This window comes from Prionailurus bengalensis, chromosome B3 (assembly GCF_016509475.1).
Source record: "Prionailurus bengalensis isolate Pbe53 chromosome B3, Fcat_Pben_1.1_paternal_pri, whole genome shotgun sequence".
Classification (NCBI taxonomy): domain Eukaryota; kingdom Metazoa; phylum Chordata; class Mammalia; order Carnivora; family Felidae; genus Prionailurus; species Prionailurus bengalensis.
In genome coordinates, this window is record NC_057355.1 from 111,937,157 (window position 1) to 111,963,090 (window position 25,934).

A 25,934-nucleotide genomic window follows, 5' to 3' on the forward strand; every position below is an offset into this window, starting at 1 on the left:
AAGAAAGAGGGAAATTACCAACTAATGAAAGGAGTGTTTTCCCGAACTGCTAAACTAAATCTCTGTGTTAACCTAAAGGTCAGGCCTCAATAAATGAATGCCACAGCTGGAGATTAGGAAATGAAGCTCATTTGTTTAGACAGCTCGGGGGCTGAAACTAATATAACATCGTATGTCACCTCTACTTAAATAATAAAATTTTTTAATTTTTTCTTAAACCTTTATTTTTATTTTTGAGAGAGAGAGACAGAGTGCAAGCAGGGGAGGGACAGAGAGAGGGAGACAGAATCCGAAGCAGGCTCCAGGCCCTGAGCTGTCAGCACGGAGCTTGATGGGGGCTCAAACTCAGGAGCCGTGGCATCCTGACCTGAGCTGACATCAGACACTTAACCGACTGAGCCACCCAGGTGCTCTCCCCGCCCCCCCCACCCCCACTTTTTAAAAAAATTTTTTAATCCAAAGATTTTTTAAAGTAGGTTTTTAAAAACATTTATTTTCTTCCAGATTTTTATTTAAATATGGTTTCTATCTTAGAATAATCTCTTAAGATATATTAAATGGAAAAATAAAAATACAGAAAAATATATGAAGTAATCTGCCATTTGTGCTAAAGATAAAGCAGAGTATTTTTACAGAAAAGTAAATAAACAACTGAAGGGGGCAGGTGGGCACCAACTCCGCCCAGTCCAGGGGAGGCTTCCCCAGAGGCGGAGGGACTTGGTGGTGGCGAGGGGCGTGATTGCTTTCGGTGGGTCTTTGTGTTTAGCAGTTGCTTCCCCGGTGTCTCACCTGATTGGGCTGAGTCTCTGTCTACTGTCTAAGGCTCTATGCACACATACATGTCCCCAGGGTCTCCAAAGGGACCTTTGATCATTTGACATCCCTTTCCACCCACCATCAGAATAGAGCCCTGGGACTTTTCTTTTATTCTGAGGGGGAATGGGAGGTTACATAGTCTGGAAGGAAGAAGTTGTGTTTTGGAAGTGGTTGTGGAGGACAATAAAAACCATTAAATCCCCTGAATTCAGAGGTCTTAGGTCAGGTGTGGGTGGAAAACAAAAATGTTCCTCTTGGGTTTGGATCCTCTTAGAAAGAGAATATATCAGGGCTCTGGGTTTATTTCAGGAATCTGACATTTCCCATTTTGTCATTGTTGCCTCTAAAAATGAGTGTTTTAAAGGATGCCAGTAAACATTTCATTATGTCACAGCACACTAATTAATGTTAGAGATGTTACATATTTTGCTGAATGGCTGAGTGAATGGTGGATATAAATCAACATATCAATAGAAGGCTAAAGCCAGATATCACGTCCTAGAACAAACTTCCAGGATGAAAGAATAAACCTGAAAATTTAGCAAATTTTTAAAATATTCTCGCCATTTCAATATTCAACGTTTTAGATGTCAAATGTAAAAAGCGTGACACAATGCAGGAACAAAGCTTCTTTTTTAGCTGAGCTGCATATTCTGTTATTAGCAATAAATCTAAACGGCATGGCTTGTTTGTCTTTGAGGTTATGATACCGATCCGTGTGATAGAATCGCACACACACTCAGGACCACTGACCACGCACAGGTCCAGGGATGCTAGGAATGATGCTGAGGGAGACATTTGCCTATTGAACCTTCCAGTGCCACAGCCAGATATCTACCAGATTTGGCTGAAGTTCAAGGCTGAAGCTGAATGTTGATCCATCCTACAATTATTCCCTATTCTATAAATGATTTCCCTCCTTCTCTAAAACTCTGAAACCTGCATCCTGTCCTGGAGTGAGATGCTTTCAACACTTTTGTTTGCCAGTAGCCTGCTTTCCCGTGAAAGTTAATTTTTCATTCCCCGTGGTTATTCTCACTATTCCACACACTTGTGAATTTACTCTTTTCCACTTACTACATTAGCTTTAGTGAGAAATCTGAGATGCATCAACTAAGCACACACACACACTCTCTCTCTCTCTCTCTCTCTCTCTCACACACACACACACACACACACACACATATTCACATGTAATTTTCCTCTTGGGAAATAGGGTGGTCAAGGCTGACCCAGGTTCTGCCCCTATTGGGCTCTCAGCCTCATGGGGGAGGTAGCCATTAAACAAACAAATGCAAATACAGAATTACCAACGGGATGAGTGTCAAAGAAGGGAACTGAAGGCTCTGAGAGAAGAACAGAGAGGATGTATTTTAGGTTGGGAAGTTAGAGAATGTGTCTGAGTCTATTCCATCTGCTACAACAATTTACCGTAGACTGAGTGGTTTAAACAACAAACATTTATTTTTAGGGCTGGGAAGCCCAAGATCAAAGCAGCAGCAGATTTGATGTCTGATGAGGGCCCACTCCCTGGTTATAGATGACCATCTTTTTACTGTGTCCTCACGTGGGGAAGGGGTGAGGGAGCTCTCTGGAGCCTCTTTTATAGGGTCACTAATCCCTTCATGAGGCTCCACTCCTATGGCCTAATCACCTCCCAGAGATGCCACTTCCTAATACCATCACACTGGGGATTAGGATCTCCACCTGAATTTTGAAGGGTCACGAACATTCAGTCTATAGAAGAAGGCCTCTCAAAGAAAGTGGCTCTCAGGATGAGACCCAGAGGGAGAGTAGGAGTTGGTCAGTTTGGGAGGTGGTTGGAGTGTTCCAGGCAGAGGGAACAGCATTAGCTGGAGTCCTGAGACTGCAAAGAAAAGGACACAAAGAAGGCAGTGGGACTGGAGCTTGGTGAGGGCATGAGTTGAGGTTGGAGAGAAGTAGGTAGAGGCATATCACGAAGGGTCTTGAAACCCAATGGGATTCAAGCCATAGTAAGAAATTATGTTGTATTTACAATATACAATTACATATATTTCTAAGTTCCTTTTTGGACAGCGGAACTGGACTCCCAATATCTTCAGCATGTTTACTTACTTGATCATTTCTCTTGTGTGTCCCCATCTCCTGTCCCCCTCTGCACAGCCACACAGGTGGCCCTCTCATCCACTTGGATTCCCTGCCCCGTCGCCCCACCCCTGCACAGAGCCTGTGTTGTTCTGCTTCACCTAATTGCACGGGTTTAGGGCTGACTTATTCAGGAAGGAAAGGAGCCCTAGATTTTCTGTTTTAACTCATTACACAGAAAAGATTTTTGGAAGAGGTGAATTGAGAATAAAGGAATGGCAAGGGTATTAGTTTGTTAGGGCTGCTATAATGAAATGCCGCAGACTGGGTGGCTTAAACAACAGAAATTTATTTTCTCACCATCTTAGAGGCTGGAGGTCCAAGATCAAGGTGCCAGCAGGGGTGGTTTCTCCTGAGGTCTGTCTCCTTGGCTTGTAGGTGGCCGCCTCCTCATTTTGTCCTCACGTGGCCTTTCCTGTGTATGCTCCTCCCTTGTGTCTCTTCCTCTTCTTATAAGGTCACCAGACCTCATTTAACCTTAAATACTTCTTGTTTTTTTTTTCAAGTTTGTTTATTTATTTTGAGAGAGACAGAGACAGCACAAGTGGGGGAGGGGCAGAGAGAGAGGGAGAGAGAGAGAATCCCAAGCAGGCTCCACGCTGTCAGTGCAGAGCCTGGTGCGGGGCTTGAACCCACAAAGCCATGAGATCGTGACCTGAACTGAAACCAGGAGTCAGATGCTTAACTGACTGAGCCACCCAGGTGCCCCCTTAAATACCTCTTTAAAGACTGTGTCTCCAAATACAATCATACTAGGGGTTAGGGATTCAACATATGAATTTTGGGGGACACAGTTGAGTGCAAAACAGTAAGGCTCTTATACAATTTGTGGCTGGCCAAAAGAAGTTGGATATATGACCCTTTAATTTAAAACAATCATAAGCCGGGGCGCCTGGGTGGCTCAGTCGGTTAAGCGTCCGACTTCAGCCAGGTCACGATCTCGCGGCCCGTGAGTTTGAGCCCCGCGTCAGGCTCTGGGCTGATGGCTCAGAGCCTGGAGCCTGTTTCTGATTCTGTGTCTCCCTCTCTCTCTGCCCCTCCCCCGTTCATGCTCTGTCTCTCTCTGTCCCAAAAATAAATAAATGTTGAAAAAAAAAAATTTAAAACAATCATAAGCCTCAGAGAAGTTGAAATTCAGTCAATTAGCATTGTGGCCCTTGAAGTTCTATATAAACCAAGAAACTTTTTTTTTTCCTTCAAATGTTTATTTTTGAGAGAGAGAGAGAGAGGGGGCGAGTGAGCGCGCAGGCAGGGGAGGGGCAGAGAGAGAGAGAGAGGGAGAGACGGAATCTGGTGCAGGCTCCAGGCTCTGAGCTGTCAGCACAGAGCCCGATGTGGGGCCTGAACCCACGAACCATGAGATCATGACCTGAGCTGAAGTCGGATGCTTAACTGACTGAGCCACCCAGGCGCCCCAACAAAGAAACCTTTTGCAAGATTTTAGAGTAATCTATACGTATCGGCATTAGCATGTATGTGGGTGCATGCCTCTGTGTGCGTATTTATGATTAAGTGGACAAAAATGAAAGAGAATAGTTTCCCTGGTGGAAATGCTTTCCGCATAGAATTCCTCTTTTCCTGCGTGTGGCTGGTCTTCAGATAAAACAAGCCAGAGGAACTTATCAGTTCCCTCCTGGTAGGGCTGCTAGGGCCTGGCTGTGAGTGAGGGTCAGCTAGGAGGGCGCTGTGGGGGAACCTGCCCACAGGGGCCAACCCAGTGCTGCATAAAAGGTGAGTGAGACTCGCTTCAATTAGGTGTTTCTGGGCATGTGAGGTTCCAAGTGTCCAGAGGCAGGATCCTGAAGAGTCAGTCAGACTCAGCAGGGAAGCATTTGCCCTTGAGGTCTTTCGCTTTGTAGTGACTGAAATGCCCCTTGCTTGTCAAGTGAGGAGTGCTGAGAAGACAAGGAAAAGAGTTTCTTCTCCAGGCTTCCTGTTGCCGTTTTCCCAGGAAGAGGAGGGATTTAGGTGCGCGCTTAGGTGCCTAGTTGGGCTCTCTCAGAATCCTCAGTCCCACCATGAAAGTCAGCTTTGGCCGGTGGGTCTCCTCAGCACGGTGGGTGTGAGCATGAGCGAGAGCTGACCGCTGAGCCAGTCTAGCCGCCCCTCTCCTTGCTGTCTCTGAGTGAACCTGAACTCCCCTGGAGGTTTATCATTCTTTTAAGTTGAAGGGACATATATCCAGGGAGAACAGTCTCATTAGGTCCATCGGAAACTGTCCTTACGGTGTCTTTATTCTTTCTTCTGTTCATTTGACAAACAGATGTTGAGAGCCTGCGCTGTGCTGGGCACAGGTGCTGAAGCCAGGTGTGAGCTCTCCTCGGAGTTACACGGATCGGAGTGGGGAGGCCTACTGACCGGGGAATCGCAGTACATGCATCCCTTTCTCACCTGGTCCCTTTCCCCCGCATTGTGCTCAGGATCACAGAACCTTCTTTAGAGGAGACCTTTAATGCTCTCTGGCCTCCCATTTCTGAATGAGGTGGCTGGTGATCTCTTGGGCTTTCCCTTCTCCCCTCGCTCTGTGGCTTAGCATCTCAAGGTATTTGGCGTATTCAAATTCCCGTGACTGTTTCTTCAACAGAAGAGGGCTGACCTGTAGAAAACCCCACTGTGAGTCAGTCCTTTCCGAGTTAGAAATTGGGCGATCTGCCTCCACTTTCTGTATTTGCCCCCACCTGGCTTGGGGTTTCTCAGCCCGCCCTCACGGATGGCCTCGTGGACCCTTGCGGTTCTCCTCGTCTGCACTCCATCCTGCCAACCCCCCCAGCCTCACGGCCTGGGCCAGCATGACTGTGAGCTGTTTCACCAGTTCCCTGGTCTCGTTCCGTTCCTTCTCGTCCCACCCTCCTGGTCCTTCCCATGGCATCCGTCTCCCTGCTTCTGCTGAAGGGTCCCGTTGAGATTTCCAAGGAGCAAAGGGCTGTGACGGCGCCTGCCGTGTGGCTTCACCACAAGTGGTACCACCCGCTCCAGTGAGGCCTTCACTACCTCCGGGCGCTCCTCTTATCCTCACCTCTTGTACGTTTCCTAACACGTTCCCCCAGTGGCCAAGCCACAACTCTCCCCTGCTCCTGCCCCTGACTCCTGAGAACTCCAGGTTGTCCCGCATGAGTTTCCTCCCCCCTCCCCCACTTCCAAGTCCTGTATTTGTCTAATTTCACACTCTCATTATGTCTGAGAATGGAGCATCCTTCCTTATTGCCAGACTCTCCTAGACTGCGCACCTAAGCAAATCCCTCCTCTTCCTGGGAAAACAGAAACAGGAAGCCTGGAGAAGGAACCCAGAACTCTCCACCCCAACCCTCCTCCCTCTTCATTGGGGGTCTTTGCTGGTGGATTTTCTCTGGGCTCTTGCATCTTCAACATCTTCGCTCTCAAGCATTTTTTACCTCTTCTGTGGTTGAACCACTTGCCTTCCCCCCAGTGCCCCATCAGGCTGCCGCTCTGTTGTCTTTCTCCCCCCCCCCCACCCCCACACACACCACAGACATACTTAGATTGTGGGTTTGGTTTCCTGTCACTAGTCTTACCCCACCCCAGCCCATTCAGCCTGCTGCCACTCCTGCCATCTAGAAAATGCAGATCTGACCATGTCTTTCCCATGCCTAAAATACTTCAGCCACTGCCTTAGAATTTTTTTACTTGGGGGGCACCCGGGTGGCTCAGGTCATGATCTCGAGGTTCGTGAGTTTGAGGCCCACGTCGGGTACCATGCTGACAGAAGCCTGCTTGGGCTTCTCTCTCTCTCTACCCCTTCCCCACTTGCACTTTCTCTTTCTCTCTCTCTCAAAATAACTAAACTTTAAAAAAAAAAAGAATTTTTTTTTACTTGTCTTTTATTTTTTTTGTAACAGCTTTGAGATACAATTCAGATATCGGATATCATAATTCACCCATTTAAAGTGTACAAGTCAGTGGTTTTTAGTCTATTGACAGAGTTCTGCAGCCATCACCACGGTTAATTTAGAACATTTTCATCACCGCGCAGAGAAATTCTGTCCCCTTTAGCTATCCCCCTCCCATCCCTCTGTTCCCAGCCAGCCCCTGGCAACCACTTCAGCTGTGGATTTGCCTCTTCTGGACATTTCGTATAAACAGAATGATACAATATGTGGTCTTTCTGTGACAGCTTCTTTTACTTAGCATGGACTTTTCAAGGGCCATCTGATGCTTGAAGCACAGTGACTCCCATTTGCTCTTTGGTTTAAAGTCAAACTCCCCACGCATTTATAAGTCCTGCGTGGTCTGACGCCTCTGTACCTCTCCTGTCTGATTGCTCATGGCTCACTACCTTGTACCTCTGCTCCCGCTGAACTGACCCTACACAAACGTGCCACATTGTTCCCTTCCTGAAGCGCCTGCCCCATCCCCTTCTTTTTGACTGGCTAACTCATGTCCCGGGTCTCCTTCGTTTCTTTTTTTTTTTTTTTTTAATTCTTTTTTTCAACGTTAATTTATTTTTTTGGGGACAGAGAGAGACAGAGCATGAATGGGGGAGGGGCAGAGAGAGAGGGAGACACAGAATCGGAAGCAGGCTCCAGGCTCTGAGCCATCAGCCCAGAGCCTGACGCGGGGCTCAAACTCACGGACTGCGAGATCGTGACCTGAGCTGAAGTCAGACGCTTAACCGACTGCGCCACCCAGGCGCCCCTCTCCTTCGTTTCTTGACGTAGTGCTGTGTCCTTTGGGAAGTTAGTTCTGATCCTCTGTGCCTTCCTGTGTGCTGCCAGAGCCCATCAGGCTTTGTGTTTGTCGGATGGGGCCCCAGCTGCCAGTGGCTCATCTGTGTCCACCTCTGGACACAGGGCTGTAGCTCTGGGGAGCAGGGTCAGTGTCCACTGATCCGTGCAGGATGCTCGGCCCGCACAGAGTGGGCACTCCCTGAGTCCTGACCCTTGGAGCTCCTTGAAAGAGAAAGTGAGTCTGTCCTTCTCTTCTTCTTTGTGATCTGGAATCTGCTCTCCCTGCTCCCTGAACTCTCCTAAGGTCACCAGCCACTTTATCGTTTGTCCTCTTTTTCCTCAGTCTTGCCGCGTCATCTGCTACTGTTAAATACCTCCATGGAGGTCCCTCCTCCTGTTTCACCTGGGACACAACATTGCCTTTGTCCTCCTCCCACATATGCAACATTCTTTAATTCTCTCCTCTGGCTCCTCAGCCTCTAAGCCCTTAAGGATGGGTCCTCCCCCAGTTCAGCATACAGATTTTTCTCTCTGCTTTGTCCTCTACTCCTGCAGCCTCACCTGTCACCTGCATGCAGGTAAATGACTCCTAGTCTGTCTGTGTCACTTGGAGCCTTCTCCTGAGTCTCACATATGTTTCCAACAGTGCGACTGACGTCCTCACCCACATAGACTTCCCGTGCCATAGAGCCCACCTGCCCATGGGTCACCATGGTGTTAAGCCCCGAGTGCTCTAAGGACTTCTACTCTGGTAGATTCTTGGCACCTGCCTTACCCAGTGTTCCCACCTCATCTCTCTCCACGCTTAGTGCTTTCACTCAGTCTACTTTGTAAATACATGTTGAACGCCTACTGCTGCCAGAAAATTTTTCTAAAAGCTTAGTTTTTTTCATTTTTTTTCTCAGCTCAAAGCCTTCAGGACTTCACCTTATACATGGCTAGAATGAAATAGACAAGAAATAACAAGCATTGGTGAGGATGTAGTGGGAAAAGAACCCTACTGCACTGTTAGTGGGAATGCAAACTGATGCAACCACTGTGGAAGACAGTATGGAGGTTGCTCAACATTTAAAATAAGAAATACCATATGATCCAGTAATTCCACTACTGGGTATTTACCCAAAGAAAGCAAAAAAACTAATTTGAAAAGATATATGCATCCCTGTGCTTATTGCAGCATTATTTATAATAGCCAAGATACGGGGGCACCTGGGTGGCTCAGTCGGTTAAGCGTCCGACTTTGGCTCAGGTCATGATCTCATGGTTCGTGGATTTGAGCCCCAGGTCAGGCTCTGTGCTGACAGCTCAGAGTCTGGAGCCTGCTTCAGATTCTGTGTCTCCCTTTCTCTCTGTCCCTCCCCGACTTTTGCACCCCCCCTCAAATAAATAAACATTAAAAAAATTTATAATAGCCAAGATATGGAAGCAACCCTGAGTGTCCATCATTAGATGAATAGATAAAGATGTGGTATATATACATAATGGAATATTACTCAGCCATAAAAGAAGAATGGGATCTTGCCATTTGCAACAACATGGATGGACCTAGAAGGTATTATGCTAAGTGAAATTAGTCAGACAGAGATATTGGTGATAGATGGTAGCTTCACTTGTGGTGAGCACAGCATAATGCATAAACTTGTTGAATCACTAGGTTATGCACTTGAAACTGTTGTTAACATTGTGTGCCAACTATGCTTCGATAAAAAAATAAACACAGTTGAAGTGGAAAAAAAAAAAAAGAAGAAGAAAACCTCCAGGGTCTACCTTTGCCTACTAAAATTGAGTAGAAATTCCTTAGCTGGCATCCCAGACCCCTATAAAAGGGCTTGCATTGCCTTTTTGGCCATTTGTCCTTTATTCCTAATATTCAGGCCAGATTCCCCCACACCTCTGGCACACTTTATACCTGTGCTCCACCATACAGTGGCCATTTGCCTCCTGCAGCTATTTAAACTTAAATTAACTAAAATGCAACAAAATTTGAAATTCATCTCCTCAGTCACACTGGCACACTTCATGCGCCCAGTAATCGCTTGTGGCTGGTGGCTGCCTGTTGGACAGCACAGATACCGTTCCCATCATCGCTGACAAAGTTCTTTTGGACAGCACTCGTCTGAACCTGTTCGTTTCTTTTCCTTCTGGCTACTATCTCCTCACCCTCTCTACCAGTAAACATTTTTTCCCTCTACCGTGGCCACCCGCCTTATACTCCTCTTCTTCCACACGACCTTTCCTGATCGTTCCTTTCTTAATGAGATGCCCCCAGCCCCTGGCTTTAGAGCCTTGGTAGTATTTTATTTGTTTCCTTCATGAAATCTACCCATTTGTTTTTTATGTCGTAGCCAGTTGTGTCTTTAAGTCATTTCCAGTACTGAACTGAGAGACTTTCTGAGGTGAAGACTACATTAATGGCTTTACTCTGAGCATGGTACGGTGGGAGTTCAATAAACAATTTTTGTTTTATTTTATTTTATTTTATTTTATTTTATTTTATTTTATTTTATTATTTATTTTTTTAAGTTTATTTGAGAGGGGCATCTGGATGTCTCCGTTGAGCGTCCAACTTCAGCTCAGGTCATGATCTCGCAGTTCGTGAGTTCAAGCCCCGCATTGGGCTCTGTGCTGACAGCTCAGAGCCTGGAGCCTGCTTCAGATTCTGTGTCTCCTTCTCTCTCTGCCTGTCCCCCATTCAGGCTCTGTCTGTCTGTCTCTCTCTCAAAAACAAAACCAAAACAAAAAAAAAACTCATTAAAGTTTATTTGAGAGAGAGCGTGCATGTATGTGAATGGGGGAGGGGCAGAGAGTGAGGGAGAGAGAGAGAGAGAGAGAGAGAGAGAGAGCATCCCAAGTAGACTCCGCACTGTCAGTGCAGAGCCCGACTTGGGGTTTGAGCCCACGAACCATGAGATCATGACCTGAGCCGAATCAAGAGTCAGAAGCCTAACTGACTGAGCCACCCAGGTGCCCCAAACAATTTTGGAATGGATCACCTAGAAAACAGAACGGTTCTTTTTTAATTTGTGTTATCAGTAAGCACAGGGGATGTCTTGCCGTTCTGTTCTTTTTTCATTCCTTCTGTAATCACACAGGCCTCTTCTGTGAGACCAAGAGAGAAGTGTGGCCCCCTGCAGCCCCTGTCCTTTGCCCTGCTCATGCAGGTGGCCACAGGAGGCACATTCCACCTTACAGGCCAGTGTTGCTGACGTCAGTGCCAAGGAGAGCGGCTGGGCTGCAGAATACGATTATGATCCCCTGGCCAGGGCAGTGGGTCGGCACGCAGGAGGTGGAATTTCAGGGAGGGAATAACAGACGCACAGCTGAGGGGCAGGCAGGGTATGAACGACCCACCTCGGAGAAGTGACCCCAGAAGAAATGACTGAAATGACAGAGGCTAACCAAGTCAGGAAAGTGGTGAGGCTCAGATTGGAATTGCTTACAGGGTGGGGAGCCACAAGATGTGTGTTCACAGTGAAACCCTTCAGGAGCTTTCTGGACGGTTTGTCATCGCCTGGCCTGTGTATTCACTGTGGCTTTTCACTTAGCCCAGAGTCACCTACCATGAAGGAGAGGAACTCACCCAGAACATTTGCCAGCACGTTTTCAGATGTGTTAGGGACATTCAGGTGCTGGCCGCCTCTCTCTAGTTTAGCTACCCTTGGGAGCTGAAGGGGATGCTGGTTACGTACTTGGTGGTGGTAGGGGGTGGGGGATTGTCCCAAAGCTGGGAGTGTATGTGTGTGCACACGTGTTCTGTAGCGGGGTGGAGATTTTCAAGCTCCATGTCTTTCCAGGCTTATTTTGCAGAGGGAGAAGCACTTCCATTACCTGAAAAGAGGCCTTCGACAGCTGACCGACGCCTATGAGGTAAGTATACTGCCCAGGAGCTCCGTCAGATGGTCAGCCAGACAGTCCTCCTTTTTTCTGTTGGAATGTAAAACACCCATTGGCCTGGCCTCCTGCAGAGTCACTCTTTGTACCACGTGGCTGTGGCAGGAAGTAGGTTCATGGGGAGTGGGGAGCCTGGGCCACAGGGCTGGGACTCCCACTTCTGAAAGCGCAGAACCAGGTCTCTTCCAGTCTTCTCCTCCCCACCACCCCCCCCCACTACCCCCAACCCAAGGACAGAGCACCCTAGAGGGGTGGCGCTTTTTTGCACCGTTAGATCACAGTGAGGGGTTCTCGTGCTTTCTGCTGGATGCCCCTTGCCAGTTAGCTGAAAGGCAGTTACCTGTCCATCGCTAATCCTTTGCCCTATAAGCCGATCTCATTCCTATACTGGCCAAAGGATCAGCATATAAATCCCAGCGAGGACTAACACAGTTTAGCACTATAAAAATGCCCATGCTTAGAGTGCATTTTAAATCCCATTCCTCAGAGGGTTCTACCGAGGGGCCTCAGGGGAGGGCAGTGGTGGTGGAGGAGGTGGGGGGGAGGGTGTTGGGAAGGTGGCAGGCAGAGGACAAATGTCAACAGGAGGGCCCCCGTCTTTCTGCCTTACTTTACACACAGCAGCCTTGCTTTTCATTTGCTTTTTATTTGGGGGTCTACATTTGATTATTTGCAGCAGGGATTGTCCAACTGAAATGCCGGTAGACCCAAGCAGGTAGCATAAATAAGAGAAGTGGGCAGGTGGGAGGGAGACTGAGGCAAACCAAAGGCCCTGTGCTTTTCCTCTGTTGCTGCCAGGTGCTGCTATCCAGGAACGCAGACCCAGGCTTGCCAGATTTCTCTCTCTCTCTCTCTCTCTTGCTTTTTTCAAATGAAGCCAGATTTCTGTGTGAATCTCCCAATGCTTAAATGTTGCAACTAATTCTAATTAAAAAAACAACACGCTACAGGGAACAAGCAGAACAGGTCCCCGGGCTAGACCTGGCCTTGGCTCAACATTTTCAGTCTTTGCTGTGAGTCCTCTGTAGTTAGGATGCAGTCAGCCCTGATACAGTTAATACCGTACCAGGGAACAGTTGAACAGAGGGCTGAAAGCTTACCATGCCTTATCTCATTTAATCCTCACAGCTACTAGGTGAGGTAGGTGAGTATTTCTTACAGATAAGGAAACAGGCCTAGGAAGATTAAGTCATTGCTCAAAAGCACATAACTGTAAGCGGAAGAGCTGGGACTGCAACCCAGACAGGCCAGAACCACACCACTTGCTCCCCAGGTGGCGGCCTCACCACAGCCAGAAGGGTCAGCACATTTATGAGGAGGGCAGCTTGGGCCACTGGAAAGAGCACTGGTGTGGGAGTCCCAAAAACCTGACTTCCTGTCTCAGCTTTGACATTTGATGTCTTTGTAATCTGGAAAAAGTTCATCTCTCTGGACCTTATTTATATAACTTTTAATCTGGAAAACTGGAATAATAATACTACCTGCCTGCCTAGCCTTGAATGCTCAGTACAGGTTTGTGGGTTGAATCAGAATCCAAAGCTGTTCACATATGACCTTGGGAAGCCTTTCCCAGCCCCCCAGGCAGAATTAGGCTCTTCATGTGCTCCCTCAGGACTCTGCTTCTGCCCATTACAGCATATACCGTTATTCAGGTACATGTATATATGTGATATGTGCCATCTTGTTCCGTAAAGCGATAAGGTAACTTGTGCTTACATGCATCTGTCCAGAGCCCTCTTCCTCTGCAGATAAACACACACATTCTATATCCGAAGAACCTCAACAGTAGGAACTGAATTTTATTCATTATTTTGCCCGCAGTATCTAATGCAATGCTTGGCCCACACAAGGACATGCTAAATATTTGTTGAATCAGTGAGCGAGTTAATCCCAGGAAATCCCTTTCTGAGAGTATATATCGACTTGGGTCTGCACTGAGAAGACAGCATCACTTAACTTCCTAGCATGTGGGCACTCCTCTGCTCAGCCTTCCTTAGGTGCCTGTCAGGGAAGGACCCAGTGGGGGCAAGGTAAACTTCTTTGTCCCATTGTCCTTTCTGCACATGTGTTCATTTCAGCTGCTGGCTGGGGCCACAAAGCAAAGTGTCCTTCATTCATTTATTGTTCATAGGGTGCCTTCCTCCCCCTTTCTAAGCTGCTGGGGTGAGACAGATGTTGCCTTGTCAGCAGCATCTTGGAATGATTCTGAACAAGGGGTGTGTTTTCTCCCCTGTGCCTTTCACAGTGTCTGGATGCCAGCCGCCCATGGCTCTGCTACTGGATTCTGCACAGCTTGGAGCTACTAGATGAACCCATCCCCCAGATGGTGGCCACAGAGTGAGTCTGGCTTCAGGGAACCTGGGCTGTTCTCTGAAATTCTGTTTTGAGTTGGGGGGTTCCTTGTGTTTTGTTTCTGTTTTATTGATTTTGAATGAAAAACACATCATGCTACAAAGAAATCCTTGCCCTCCTCTTGACCCCAGTAACTTCCTGAAACTCCTCCACTCTAGAAGCCTATTGTGAGCTCGTGGGTAGAACAAGACTTTGAACTCCCAAGAGAAGGATTCTGGTTTCTTCTGTGGCCTTTTCTTTTGGCTCTTGCTCTGGTCTTGGAGAAAATTCTTCATCATCAATTCTGAGAGACGTGATTTTGCTAGAAAGTACAGTATGCATTTGAATAGCTTCTGTGAGGAAGCATGTGCCAAGCCAATAAGCAAAAATGCCTTTGCCTTTCATAAACACCTCCATAGACATCCCCCTTCACCAGTGCCTGGGGGATAGTGTAGCTCTTGATGTCCTAGATGGGTTACACCCTTGGTGCCCAAATGCCTTGACTCAGAATATTCTCAAACTTCTGATTTATGAGTAGAGATCTAAGCAACTAAGATTCTTCCCAAACTGCTGGTGCAGATGGTGTTCTGGGAATGAGTGTGGCACCTCATCCCTAGAAGCTCATCACAATTTATACTTTAAAGAAGAAACTTTAGGGATACCTGGGGTGGGAAAGGGCAGCCAGGAATGGAATCTAATGCTCCAGGTCTCACTGAGAATAAGCACGTTCCCTTGGAGGCATCTTGAGTTCACCTGCTCCCCTGGTGCTCCTGAAGGAGAGGAGTCTGGGAGGAAAGGCCCGCGAGCCAGGTCCGTTTTTCCACAGCACCAGTGACAGCCGTGCAAGGGTGCGTGCAGGCTAGTCCAGCCCCCCCCCCCCCCCCGCCCCGGTCCCCCTGCCCCTGCCTGGGGTCACACTGTCAGGTCAGAAGAACAGAACCACACATTGTCTCATTCGTTCTGCCTTAACAATAACCTCTCATTCTTGCCTTCCTGGGCAGGGTGTCTTGTGATGACTATGGATAGGGAAGATAATGAAGAATTAGACCATTAACCCCTGTGATATGTACGGAGCTTTCTGAGAGAGAGGAAAAATATGCATTGTCCTCATCATGCGGCTGCTGCAAGCCTGGGTGCTTCTGGCTCTGGAAGTAGAATTGGACACAGTTTCTGCAATAACAGGAATTTAATTGTCAAAATAAAGGCCCATGTGTTTTTGAAATACCAGTTGGGGGTTGTGGATTGTTTAGAAAATTTCTCCCCCACACATACACAATCAGGATGCACACTAGGGGAAATGCGAGAGTCGTACACGAGAGAAGAAAAAAAGCGATGGAAGATTCTGGAAGAGGGAAGTATAGGTGGGCCCCTGAGGAGGACGTAGTTGCTGAAGAGGAAGCACTCAGGTCAAACTGGGGTCAGCATCGATTTTGAGTTTCTTTCTAGGTTGTATACCTAGTGTTTGATAGGTGAGACTTTGCTGAGGAAATAAGTGTCAGAGCAGCTCTCGTGGCAACATCAGGTAGGAAGAGAGGGCCCCCTTGAAAGGGCTTTTCACAGTGAACAACTAGCGACAACCTAAACACCAACAGTAGGGATGTGTTAAAGTGTATATGAAGTTTAAGTAAAATATGGTACAATACATACAGTGAAATACTGTGCAGCCATTTAAAAACTTGACGATGTTAATTGTACTTATTATAGTGGTCATTTCACAGTATGTACAAATACTGAATTGCTTTGTTGTACACCTAAACTAACACAATGTTGTTTATCGATTTTACTTTAATAAAAACCAAATGCATATGAAATATATATTTGTATATAAAAATGCATGTATTTACATAGAAAGATACCCATGAATTAAGTGAAAATAGATAGTTAAAAAGATTCAACTTCTGTAGATTAAAAATATAGCTGGTTAGGGGCGCCTGGGTCGCTCAGTCAGTTGAGCATCCAATTGTTGATTTCACCTCAGGTCATGATCTTAGGGTCATGGGATGGAGCTCCAGTCAGGCTCTGTGCTGAGCGAGGAACCTGCTTAAGATTCTCTTTCTCTCTCTGTCTCTCTCTCTCTCCCTCTCTTTTCCCTCTCTTCCTCTGTCCCGATCCCCCATTAATGCACTCTTTTTCTTAAAAAAAAAAAAAAAAATATATATACACATAAATATACAATAATAAAAATATAATATTACATATAATATATAAATATATAAAAACATATAATATATAAATATATAATATATGTAATATGTAATATATTATATATAATACATGTATATAATATATAATATATAATATATAACCAGCCATACATATGTATGTGTATATGTATATATGGCTGGTTATATGCATAGAGAAAACCAGAAAGGTATATACACACTTGGCAATAGTTATTTCTAGATGGTGAAGTTAAAGGTGAATTTTCTTCTGTTTTTTTTCCTAAGCCTATTTCCATGTTCTAAAACTGTATTTATTGTTTTCGTACTTAAAAGAATGTTTTAAAACTAAAAAGCTACTTTGTTCTGATTTCACGAACCAGTTGGTAGCGAATGACTTAAGAATTTCTGCTTTCACAGCTGCCTTAAAATCTTTACGTGTGGTTCTTCTGATTTAACAGACTTTTAAAGAATTACTTAGGCTTTCCAACAACAATGTATTTTGTTTCATGCCTAGCAGACAGTTCAGTCTAGGTCCAGATAATATCTGTTATCAACAGAGCCTCGTAGCTCTGACCTATAAGGAAATGAACTATTTTTAGTAAGATACGAGAAATCTTAATGATTTCTGTAAAAATGCTGGGATTTTTAAAAGACTCTCTGATATCGGATGTATTTTGCACAGAGAAAGGAAATGCTTTGAAAATATGGTCAGCTTTCTGTCCCCTTCTTCTTCATATAACTTATTAAGGTGCAGAGTTTAGCTCTGGAGTTTTATTATTTTCCTGCCCTTTTCTTTCCCCACTCTGCCACTTAGTGCAGGTGACACGCACATACACACACATTTCTCTCTCCTATTTCGTTCACCTTTGCGCTTCTGTTTAGGGAACAAGATGGCAAGCTGAGTTCCCTCTAGTGGACAAAATCACTTTCTCAGCTACTGTGACTGTTAAGAGAAGCCAGCAAGACCAGGTTTTTACTGCTGGTCTCAGATCTTTCAAAAACAACATATTCATAGGTAGGAACGTAGCTTGCCTCTCTAAGAGGTTGCATCCACAAATTGATATGTATGTTTACCTGAAATAAATTGATATTTTGGTACCAAACTAAGTACATTTGTTAATGATTTTAACGGAAGGAAGGAAGCGTCCTTTAATGAGAATCCCATGCTTCGTTATTGAAAAGTACCGTAACATAACACACAGAGTAAAGTGAAATCACAGGGAGACCGCTGCATTGTTGAAGTTAGTTTTCTAGCTTCTGTAAGATCTAAAAATTGTCTTTAACTTCATTGTTTTAAGACTTTTCTGCTTATAAAGTTTTTCCAAATGTTCATTAGTTTAAATTTTCGTGTGTCACTGTTTTGCTATTTCCCCTTCAAAAAGTTATTCGTAGCTGATCCCCTGAATAGCTCTTCAAATATTTTTCCTTTTAATTTTTAAATGTAATTTGTTGCCTTACCTTTCTGTGAAGATACCTTACCTAGTCCTCTGCGTTCTGGGCATTTTTTGGCCAGGTGCTCCTGGTGTCGAGTAGGTAGAGGAGGGCAGGGGTGCTCCCAGATTTCCTCCGCAGGACAGTTCCCACAACGAACAACCACACAGTCCAAAATATCAGAGTGCCAAGGTGGAGAAACTCTGCTCTACAATAACCAACTCTAGACTTGACCTTACCTCCAGAACAGCAGCTTCCAGAGGATGACTGTGCTTGATGGAGTCAGACAATGTGTCAGACTCCATGGGCGGCTCCCGCCTCCTGGAATCGGTGGGGAGCCTGTCATTTCCACCTGCTCACTGCTGTGCTCTGCTAGGGAAGGAGCTCTTCTCTCCCTCGTACTAAGCTGGAGTTGTTTTATGGTATGAAATTCAAAAGCCTTAGTACTAGAGGAAGCTGGATGTCCATGCATCCATCTTCTATTGGCATCTCCCCGCAAGCCGTCCTGCTCAAGGATGACCATTCCTTTCCCAAAGCTGTGATCTTTCTAACTTGTTCTCGGCCTTCAGTCTGTCCATGGTAACCTACTGTGGTGCTGAAGGTTTTCTTAAATCTTCTCTAAATTCTGCTGCTGCAAACTAGCTTCAGTGTTTGTTTCTCTACCAGAAAGTTTGCGTACCTACCCTTTGTATACCTGAGGTATTTTTTTAAACTTAAAAAAATTTTAGTATTTATTTTTGAGAGAGAGAGTGATACACACAGTGTGAGTGGGGGAGGGGCAGACTCAGAATCCAAAGCGGGCTCCAGGCTCTGAGCTGTCAGCGGAGAGCCCGATGTGGGGCTTGAACCCACAAGACTTGAGATCATGACCTAAGCTGAAGTCAGATGCTAAACCAACTGAGTCACCCAGGCGCTCCTTTATACCTGAGGTATTTTGCTGGGTAGCTTCCTCATGGTGGTGGTTGCCTGTAATATTAAGCCTTTTAATATTTGGCCATTTTTACAGTTATTATTTTTTTAAGTTTATTTATTTATTTTGAGAGAGAGCACATGCAAGCAAGTGGGGGAGGGGCAGAGAGAGGGAGAGAGAGGATGCCAGCAGGCTGAGCGCTGACAGTGCAGAGCCTGATGCAGGCTCGAACTCACGAACCGTGAGATCATGACCTGAGCTAAAATCAAGAGTCGGACGCTTAACCAACTGAACCACCCAGGCACCTGTGTTTTTATAATTCTAACCTGAACCTCCTTTTAGTTGGAAAATGGAGGTTTGAGCCAAATACAGTTGTGACCATCGCTGCGTCTATGATGCTCTTAAGTGTTGTCGTTTTTGTCCACAACTCATGGGTCCTAATCTCTGGTCCTCTTTCTCCTGTATTCCTAGTCCTTTCCCATTGTATATTGATATGCTGTACTCCTCCCCACTCCTGCCATCCCTGAGTATGTTATTTATTACTTGTACTTGTTTCATTTGTTGTATTCTTATGTGCTTCTGATTTGTCTTATATTATTCCGGACTTTAATTCTCACCTTGGCGGTGTTTCTCTGCTCCTTTTGTATTATTTTGCTTGTTCTCTGTACACGGTTTTGAGTACTTCATTCAAGTTGGTGACAGCAATGCCCATAATCTTCAGCCATCACCTGAAAGTCCTAGTAACTCCTTAGAAGTAAATCATTGATACTCTTGCTTTCAACTTGGTCTTCTTCCAGGTTTTACATACTTTTTAATAGTTGAATGATAGAGTGTTGGTGTTCAGTAGAACTTTCCACAACAATGGAAATGTTCTCTATTCTGTGGTAGCCACTAGGGACGTGTAGCTATTGAACAGTTGCAATGTGGCTTGTATGACTGAGGAGCTAAAAATTAAATCAATTCTTAAACGTAATTAAATTTAAAATTTAAATAGCCTCACGTGGCTAGTCACTACCTATTGGACAGCACAGATCTTTCACATTGCTACCAAAAATGTGATTCCCCACACCAGTGGCATTACCATCAACTGGGGCTTGCTAAAAGTACTGACTTTCCAGCTCATCCAGCCCTTCTGAGCCAGAACTGCAGTTCAGCAGGTTCTCAGGTGATTTCCATGTGCACTCAAGTTTGAGAGGCACTGCTACTTGGCTGTACATTGGAGTCACATGGGAATTAAAAAAAAAACTGTGGCCACTTGGGTCTCACCCTCAGTGATCCTGATTTCATTGGTATTGGGTGTGACCTGGGCATTGGGTTTTAAAAAACATCCCCCAAGTGATTCTAATTGCTCAGCCAAGACTTGTGGTTCTCAAACTTTGCGTGTACACACATCATCTGGGAATTTGGTGGAAATACAGAGGCCCAGGCTTGTTCCTGCTTCAAGAAGCCTGGGCCCCTCTTTTCTCTATTAGCTCTCCCATGATTGTGATGCACACATTTTGGGTTTGGAAATCCCTAATATAAAAGATAGTTTCCCGCTTTGCTAGAACAAAATGCCTTGCTGACTTGAAAGAACACAGATCTGCTAGATCTTTTAGTCGTGTGACAAAATACTGCATAACGCACGCTCTTTACAAAGTCGACTGCTCTTCGTGTTTGCACCATGTCTCCTGCTTGTGAATTTTTTTTTTTTTTTTTTTTACTAGTTGGTGAATTTCTGGTCTCTAAGATAAGTTTTTCCTTCCCCTTTTGATAGTAGAAGTCTCATTCACATTTTGGTTTTCAGAGTTGCTGAGAACTCTGCTAATGACGGCTGGCAGCTTCATGGTCAGTTTGCCAGTTCCTTAAGGTGTTAATTGGAAAGCCTCTGGAGCAGAATGTTCTGTAATATGGAAGCGCCTCAGAGTCCAGAAAAGCCCAGCCCTGCTCCCCAGCATAGCCCCACGGCCAGTCAGATGCCACATATCAGCTGAGGAAGGTTGGCATCGAGGAATGATTTAAAGGTGTCTGGTACATTCAGATCCCAGTTCACCAGACCTTGGGCTACAGGGCCTGGGGTGTTGCATTTGGCAGGATTCTATCTTAGGAACTGGGAAAGAGAATGGGTAACTAGGTGACTCTTATCCTTTGTCATTTTTTTAAATGTGCTCTTAAGTTTTATATCAACTAAAACCTTTTGTTTTTGTGATACAGAGAAGAACTTTCTGCACGCTAGTGCAGCCAACCTTTGTCAGGACATGAGTTTATTAGCTGTTTGTTTCCAGGAAATAGGATATGAATTGATGAAGGTTTGGAAAATATGTTAGGAACAAATTAATTTTCTCCATGAAAATTGCTGTTGCAAATAGGCCACAGAACTTTCTTCTCTGATGATCAACTTCAGCTTCAGTCCTTGTGTTTCCTGTAGTAAAATTGCAGGTGCAGGTACAAGGGAATGAGTATTGTTTTTGAGACCCGGGAAAGCTTCAGGACCCCAGCAGCGAGTCAGCAGCATTTTTTATTGCCGTCACTGCCAGATAATGGAAGGTCTGAAATCAAGTAATCAGATATGATGTGGAAAAGCAATAGTACACTTGTGTCCTAGTGGAGATTGACTAGACTCTGTTTGGCCCCTCTGGCTGCAGTAGAAAAGAAAGAATAAGATGAAGGAGTCCAAGAAAAGAAGGCTGCCTGAGCACTAGGGCACAGATTTCCAACGTGTTCTCTTAAATGGAGGTTTGTCCTAACAGGAAGCCAGTGAGCCCAGCTGAGCTGTGGGGAGAGAGCGTGATGACCAGGGCTTTCCTGGGGCACCCCTTCCTGGTGAACTTCAGAGGACCTCGGATAAATAGGGGCTCCCTTGGTTTGACCTGAGGCAAAAATGTAACTTCTGGGTAACCTGATGCCATGCTTGGAGGCAACCCCTCAATAAACAGTTTCCCTCAGTGAGGAAACTGGAGCTTCTGTAGATTAGTGTGAAAAATTCCCCCAAAAGCCTACAGGCCAGGATGCATTTTTACGATATGAGTCAGCAGTGCCGCAGTTTGCCACATTTGGCATGAGCGTGACAGAAGCCCACTTCTGTTTCGCTCTCCTAACCGTGGGGGCAGAATCCATGAAAAGCTGGTTTCTTGGTGGCGGTAGGAAGAAAAGTCAGAAGCCCCTGGGGCTTAGGGGCAATGGGAGTGAGACGACATCTCTTTAAATATTCTGGGTAAGCCTAGGTGGTGTCTCTAGACCAGAATGGTTAGCATAGAAAGAAGTAGTTGGGCACCACCACAGTTTGGGCAAAATTCAAAGCCTGGGGGAGACCCCAAAGGCAAGGAGAAGGGGCTGGTTCCACAGATCCAGAGTGGTAAACTGAGTGAAAAGTATGGGAAGAATTTGGTCAAGAAGTATGAGACTTAATCCCAATCCCATGAAAGTCTCTTTGTTTCTGCTTGACTTACATCCCTTGCTTTATGGTTAGACAGGTGCTTAAATACAAAACTCAGAAAGATGGGCATTCAAAATAGGGCAGAGAGGCCCTTTTCAAAGGTTAATTATATTCAATATGTGTTCAGGAAGTGGGAGGAGAGGTTTTTTTTCCCTTTTGAGGAGGGGGAGGATGTTGGAAAAGGAATAGACTCTGGTGGAGTCTGGTGTTTTGAAATGAATGTTCTCTGACTTTGTTTTTCCCTTTGGCTGTATACCTAGCGTGTGTCAGTTCCTGGAGCTGTGTCAAAGTCCAGAAGGTGGCTTTGGAGGGGGCCCTGGCCAGTACCCACACCTTGCACCCACGTATGCAGCAGTCAATGCACTATGCATCATTGGCACCGAGGAAGCCTATGACGTCATTAACAGGTACAGCCAAAGCCAGCAGTGCTGGACCCCCAAAGGGTCCCCGCCTGCTGCTGCTGCACTGACCATTGCTGTCTCCTCCCTCTCCCCTATTTGTGTCTCAGAGAGAAGCTTCTTCAGTATTTGTACTCGTTGAAGCAACCTGATGGCTCTTTTCTCATGCACGTTGGAGGTGAGGTGGATGTGAGGTGAGTGGGGTTTTCCTCAGGCCACTGTGTCAGTAGATTCTAGATCTTCTCTGTCATTAGAGATGCCAAACCCAAGGAACAACATGGAAAAGCTGCTGCTTTGTCTCACAGAATGACATAGAATGGCGTGTCAGTGACACAGCTCATAATCATTGCAAACATGACACAGATGTCCTCAGGTGTCACTGTCACTTGACCTCTTTTATGTAAGTGTCAGAATATAAGCAAGACAGGAACAAAATCAAATGCTTTTATTTTAAAAATCAAAAACATATTTGGTTGTTATAAAATGACATACCATACATAATATATAATAACAGTATAGTGTAATACAATCTTTCACCTCTCTGGGATAGGAAGGAAGAAGGAAGCCCAGTAGGAACTTAGTAAATATTTTCTGAATGAATTTGATGAACTCGGGAGAATGTTTATCACCTGAATGAGAATTGCTTTGGGAGGTGCAAAAATTTTGGGGGGCCAGTAGAGTGCAGCGAAATAGAGTTTCAGTAACTGATTGGAACCAGTTGGCCCAAAATTATTATTTACTCTAGAATTGTCCAACATACCCCACAAGAAGCTCACTCATCTGGTGGGAGATTGCTGAAGCATATACGAAATTCACTGAGTCATTTCTCAAAGGCGGTGGATCACTGAGGTTTTATACCAGATCCTTAGAGAAATATGTGTTTTTGAGCTTTCTATAGCAAAGTCATCTTATTGCCTTATTTGTAAATGTGTTTAGCTTCTACACAAGTTGATTAATTTTCTGGGTTAACCGTTGGTTCGAAAGTAAAGGAGGAGGAAAAAACATGTAATGTGTCTATTTGAACCTAAAATAAGTTCTTCACTGGAAAAACTGTTTCTTACAACACTTCCAACACCAAACAGGTGCTTTTTCCCTCATGTTAAATAATTCTAACATGAACTAACTAGATTTAACTCAAATTCCACAGGTTAAGGGCTCAGTCCCACAAGATCACCCCCACTTCAAATGCCAGTCACAAGTAGTGTGTCCCCAGGTTACCCACACTTCTGTCTGACTTAGCTGCAAATCAGAGGTTCCCATGACCCCCTCTTCAGGTTCAATAATTTGCTAGGATGGCTCACAGTATGCAAGGAAGCACTTTACTTACTGGTTTATTACAAAGGATATTATAGAGGATACAAACGAACAGCCAGTTGAAGAGGTATATAGGGCAAGGTCGAGAAGGGTCCAAAGCGCAGGAACTTCTGTACCCGTGAGGTTGGGGTATGCCACCCTCCTGGCAGGTACATGGATGCATTCACCAACCTGGAAGCTTCCCCAAATAGCTGCATTTACGGTTTTTATGGGAGTTTCATTGTGTAGACATGATTGATGAAATCATTGGCCATTGGTGATTAACTCAATCTGCAGCCCCTCTCGTCAGGGGGACGATGATGCTGAAAGTTCCAACCCTCTGATGATGTGGTCAGTTCCTTTGGCAGGCAGGCCATCCTCCAGGAATCACCTCATTAGCATAACTCAGGTGTGCTTGACCAGGCACAGAGCCCGACGCGGGGCTCGAACCCACGAACCGTGAGGTTATGACCTGAGCCAAAGTCAGATGCTCAGCCAACTGAGCCACCCAGATGCAGTTATTATGAATAACTGAAGACTCTCCTATCACCCCTGTCACTCGGGAAATTCCAAGGGTTTTAGGAGCTTTGTTCCAGGAATCTGGGAGAAAACCAGTATGGTAAAACCTTGGTTTGAGAGCATAATTCATTCCAGAAACATGCTTGTAATCCAAAGCATTTGTATATCAAAGCGAATTTCAAGAACCATTGGCTCAGTTGTGATCCTGTGACATCTGGCGTCACATACTACTTGTATTGCAAGACATCCCTCGTTTATCAAGTTAAAATTTATTACACATGTTTGCTCGTCTTGCGGAACACTCGCAGAAGAAGTTGCTCGCAATCCAAGGTTTTACTGTGTATGTTTCTTATTATATCATAATATCCCAGTATCTGTTGTAAAAACAAACTGAAGCATATTTTTTTTAATGTAAGAGTTTGAGCAAAATCTGTTCTAATCAGGCAGCATGTAATCTAGCAGATAGAAATGTACTCTGCGGACCTATACAAAACGAGAGATTTTTATAGGCAGAAAGGAGTGTGAAAAGGAAGTTATACTAGGCAAAAAAAGTGGGCCAGTTATTGCAAGGTTACTTTCCTTTAGGGGACAGCAGGGTTCTGTCAGGCCAGTGACCTAAGTAGTGCTCATCAGGTGATTCCTGATTGGCTGGTTTAAGATTTCATTTCTGGGGAGCTGAAACTGATTAAGATGTGGAGTTCAGCATAAGTGACTCCCTTTGGGACCTGTTGTCTTGTGTTTTTAAACCCTGAAAATGCCAACAAAGCCAATATAACTAATGAAGAAAAACAGTATTCAGTTGACTCTTTTTAAAAAAATTTTTAATGTTTATTTTATTTTTGAGAGAGAGAGAGAGAGAGACAGTGTGAGCAGGGAAGGGGCAGAGAGAGAGAGGAGACACAGACTTGGAAGCAGGCCCCAGGCTCCCAGCTGTCAGCACAGAGCCTGACGCGGGTCTTGAACCCACGAACCGTGAGATCATGACCTGAGCCAAAGTCAGATGCTCAGCCAACTGAGCCACCCAGGCACCCCTTGAATTGACTCTTCTTAAGGAAAAAGCTAAAAGTTGTCTCACCCCCGCAACCAAAAGACACTACATTTTCATTTCTGTTCTACAGATGGTACAACTGAGTGTGCACAGTCTCGAAATTTAGCTTTTTTAAAATTTCTGAAATTATTAGACAAAAGCAAGATTGCTTTGGCATTATATCACATACCTTTTCAGATACAATTATTTTCTAATTTCGTTGTTCTAGCTCCAGTGTTTTCTGTGTTCTTATTTATATCTGCTAGACAAATGCTCGGAAACTTCTCCACTAGAATCGATCTGTGCCACCAAGGAACCCTGTACCTACGCTCTTCCAGTAATATGCTCTGTTCCAGCCATGCTCTCCACTTGCGTAGACTCAGAGATGTGAACGCTTCCGTGCTTTGCTTGGTTCCTAGTACCCCAATTCCCATCATTTCTTGCTTGTTATTTAATTGTCCTTTGCCTAAAAGTGTCAGCCAGGACGCCACAGTGCTTGTTGAGTGGGTTTGACTTGGAGAGAAGCAGCAGTGATGGGCATCTGGAGGCTAGCATGTCTTACCCTGGCTTAGACAGAGGAGTCTCTTGATCTTTCCTGTCTGTCACAGCTCCTAATAAGTGTCTGGGATGAGCTTATTCAAGTGTTTATGGCACTGGAGGGCTGCCGATAATCAGATTGTAGAACTCCTAGCAAGTACGATTTTTTCCCGGTTCTTAAGAAAGGAGTAATTATTTATTACTGCCCTCCTAATCCAGGTTTTATAACTTGGAACATTCTTTGAGGATAGTAGGGAGACAGGGACCCAGCATTTGCAGAAGTTGAGGTGACAGGGAGTGTGTTCAAGAGTGTGTTCGAGAAAGCAGTTTAGTGTTGCTGAAGTACAGAGGGCATGGGGGGCAGTAGAAGTGAGGCTGGAAGAACAGGCTGG

The 25,934-nt window shown here is 45.2% G+C and overlaps 1 protein-coding gene across 1 annotated transcript in view; it reads left to right on the forward strand.

Annotated features, from left to right (window-relative positions):
• The window catches only part of FNTB (farnesyltransferase, CAAX box, beta), a 67,177-nt gene that overhangs the window by 16,561 nt on the left and 24,682 nt on the right, over positions 1-25,934 (forward strand). The window contains exons 3-6 of the mRNA XM_043556359.1: positions 11,423-11,495; positions 13,765-13,856; positions 22,029-22,175; positions 22,277-22,360. Coding sequence (XP_043412294.1) covers positions 11,423-11,495; positions 13,765-13,856; positions 22,029-22,175; positions 22,277-22,360 — 396 coding nt within the window. The remainder of the gene's footprint in view (positions 1-11,422; positions 11,496-13,764; positions 13,857-22,028; positions 22,176-22,276; positions 22,361-25,934) is intronic.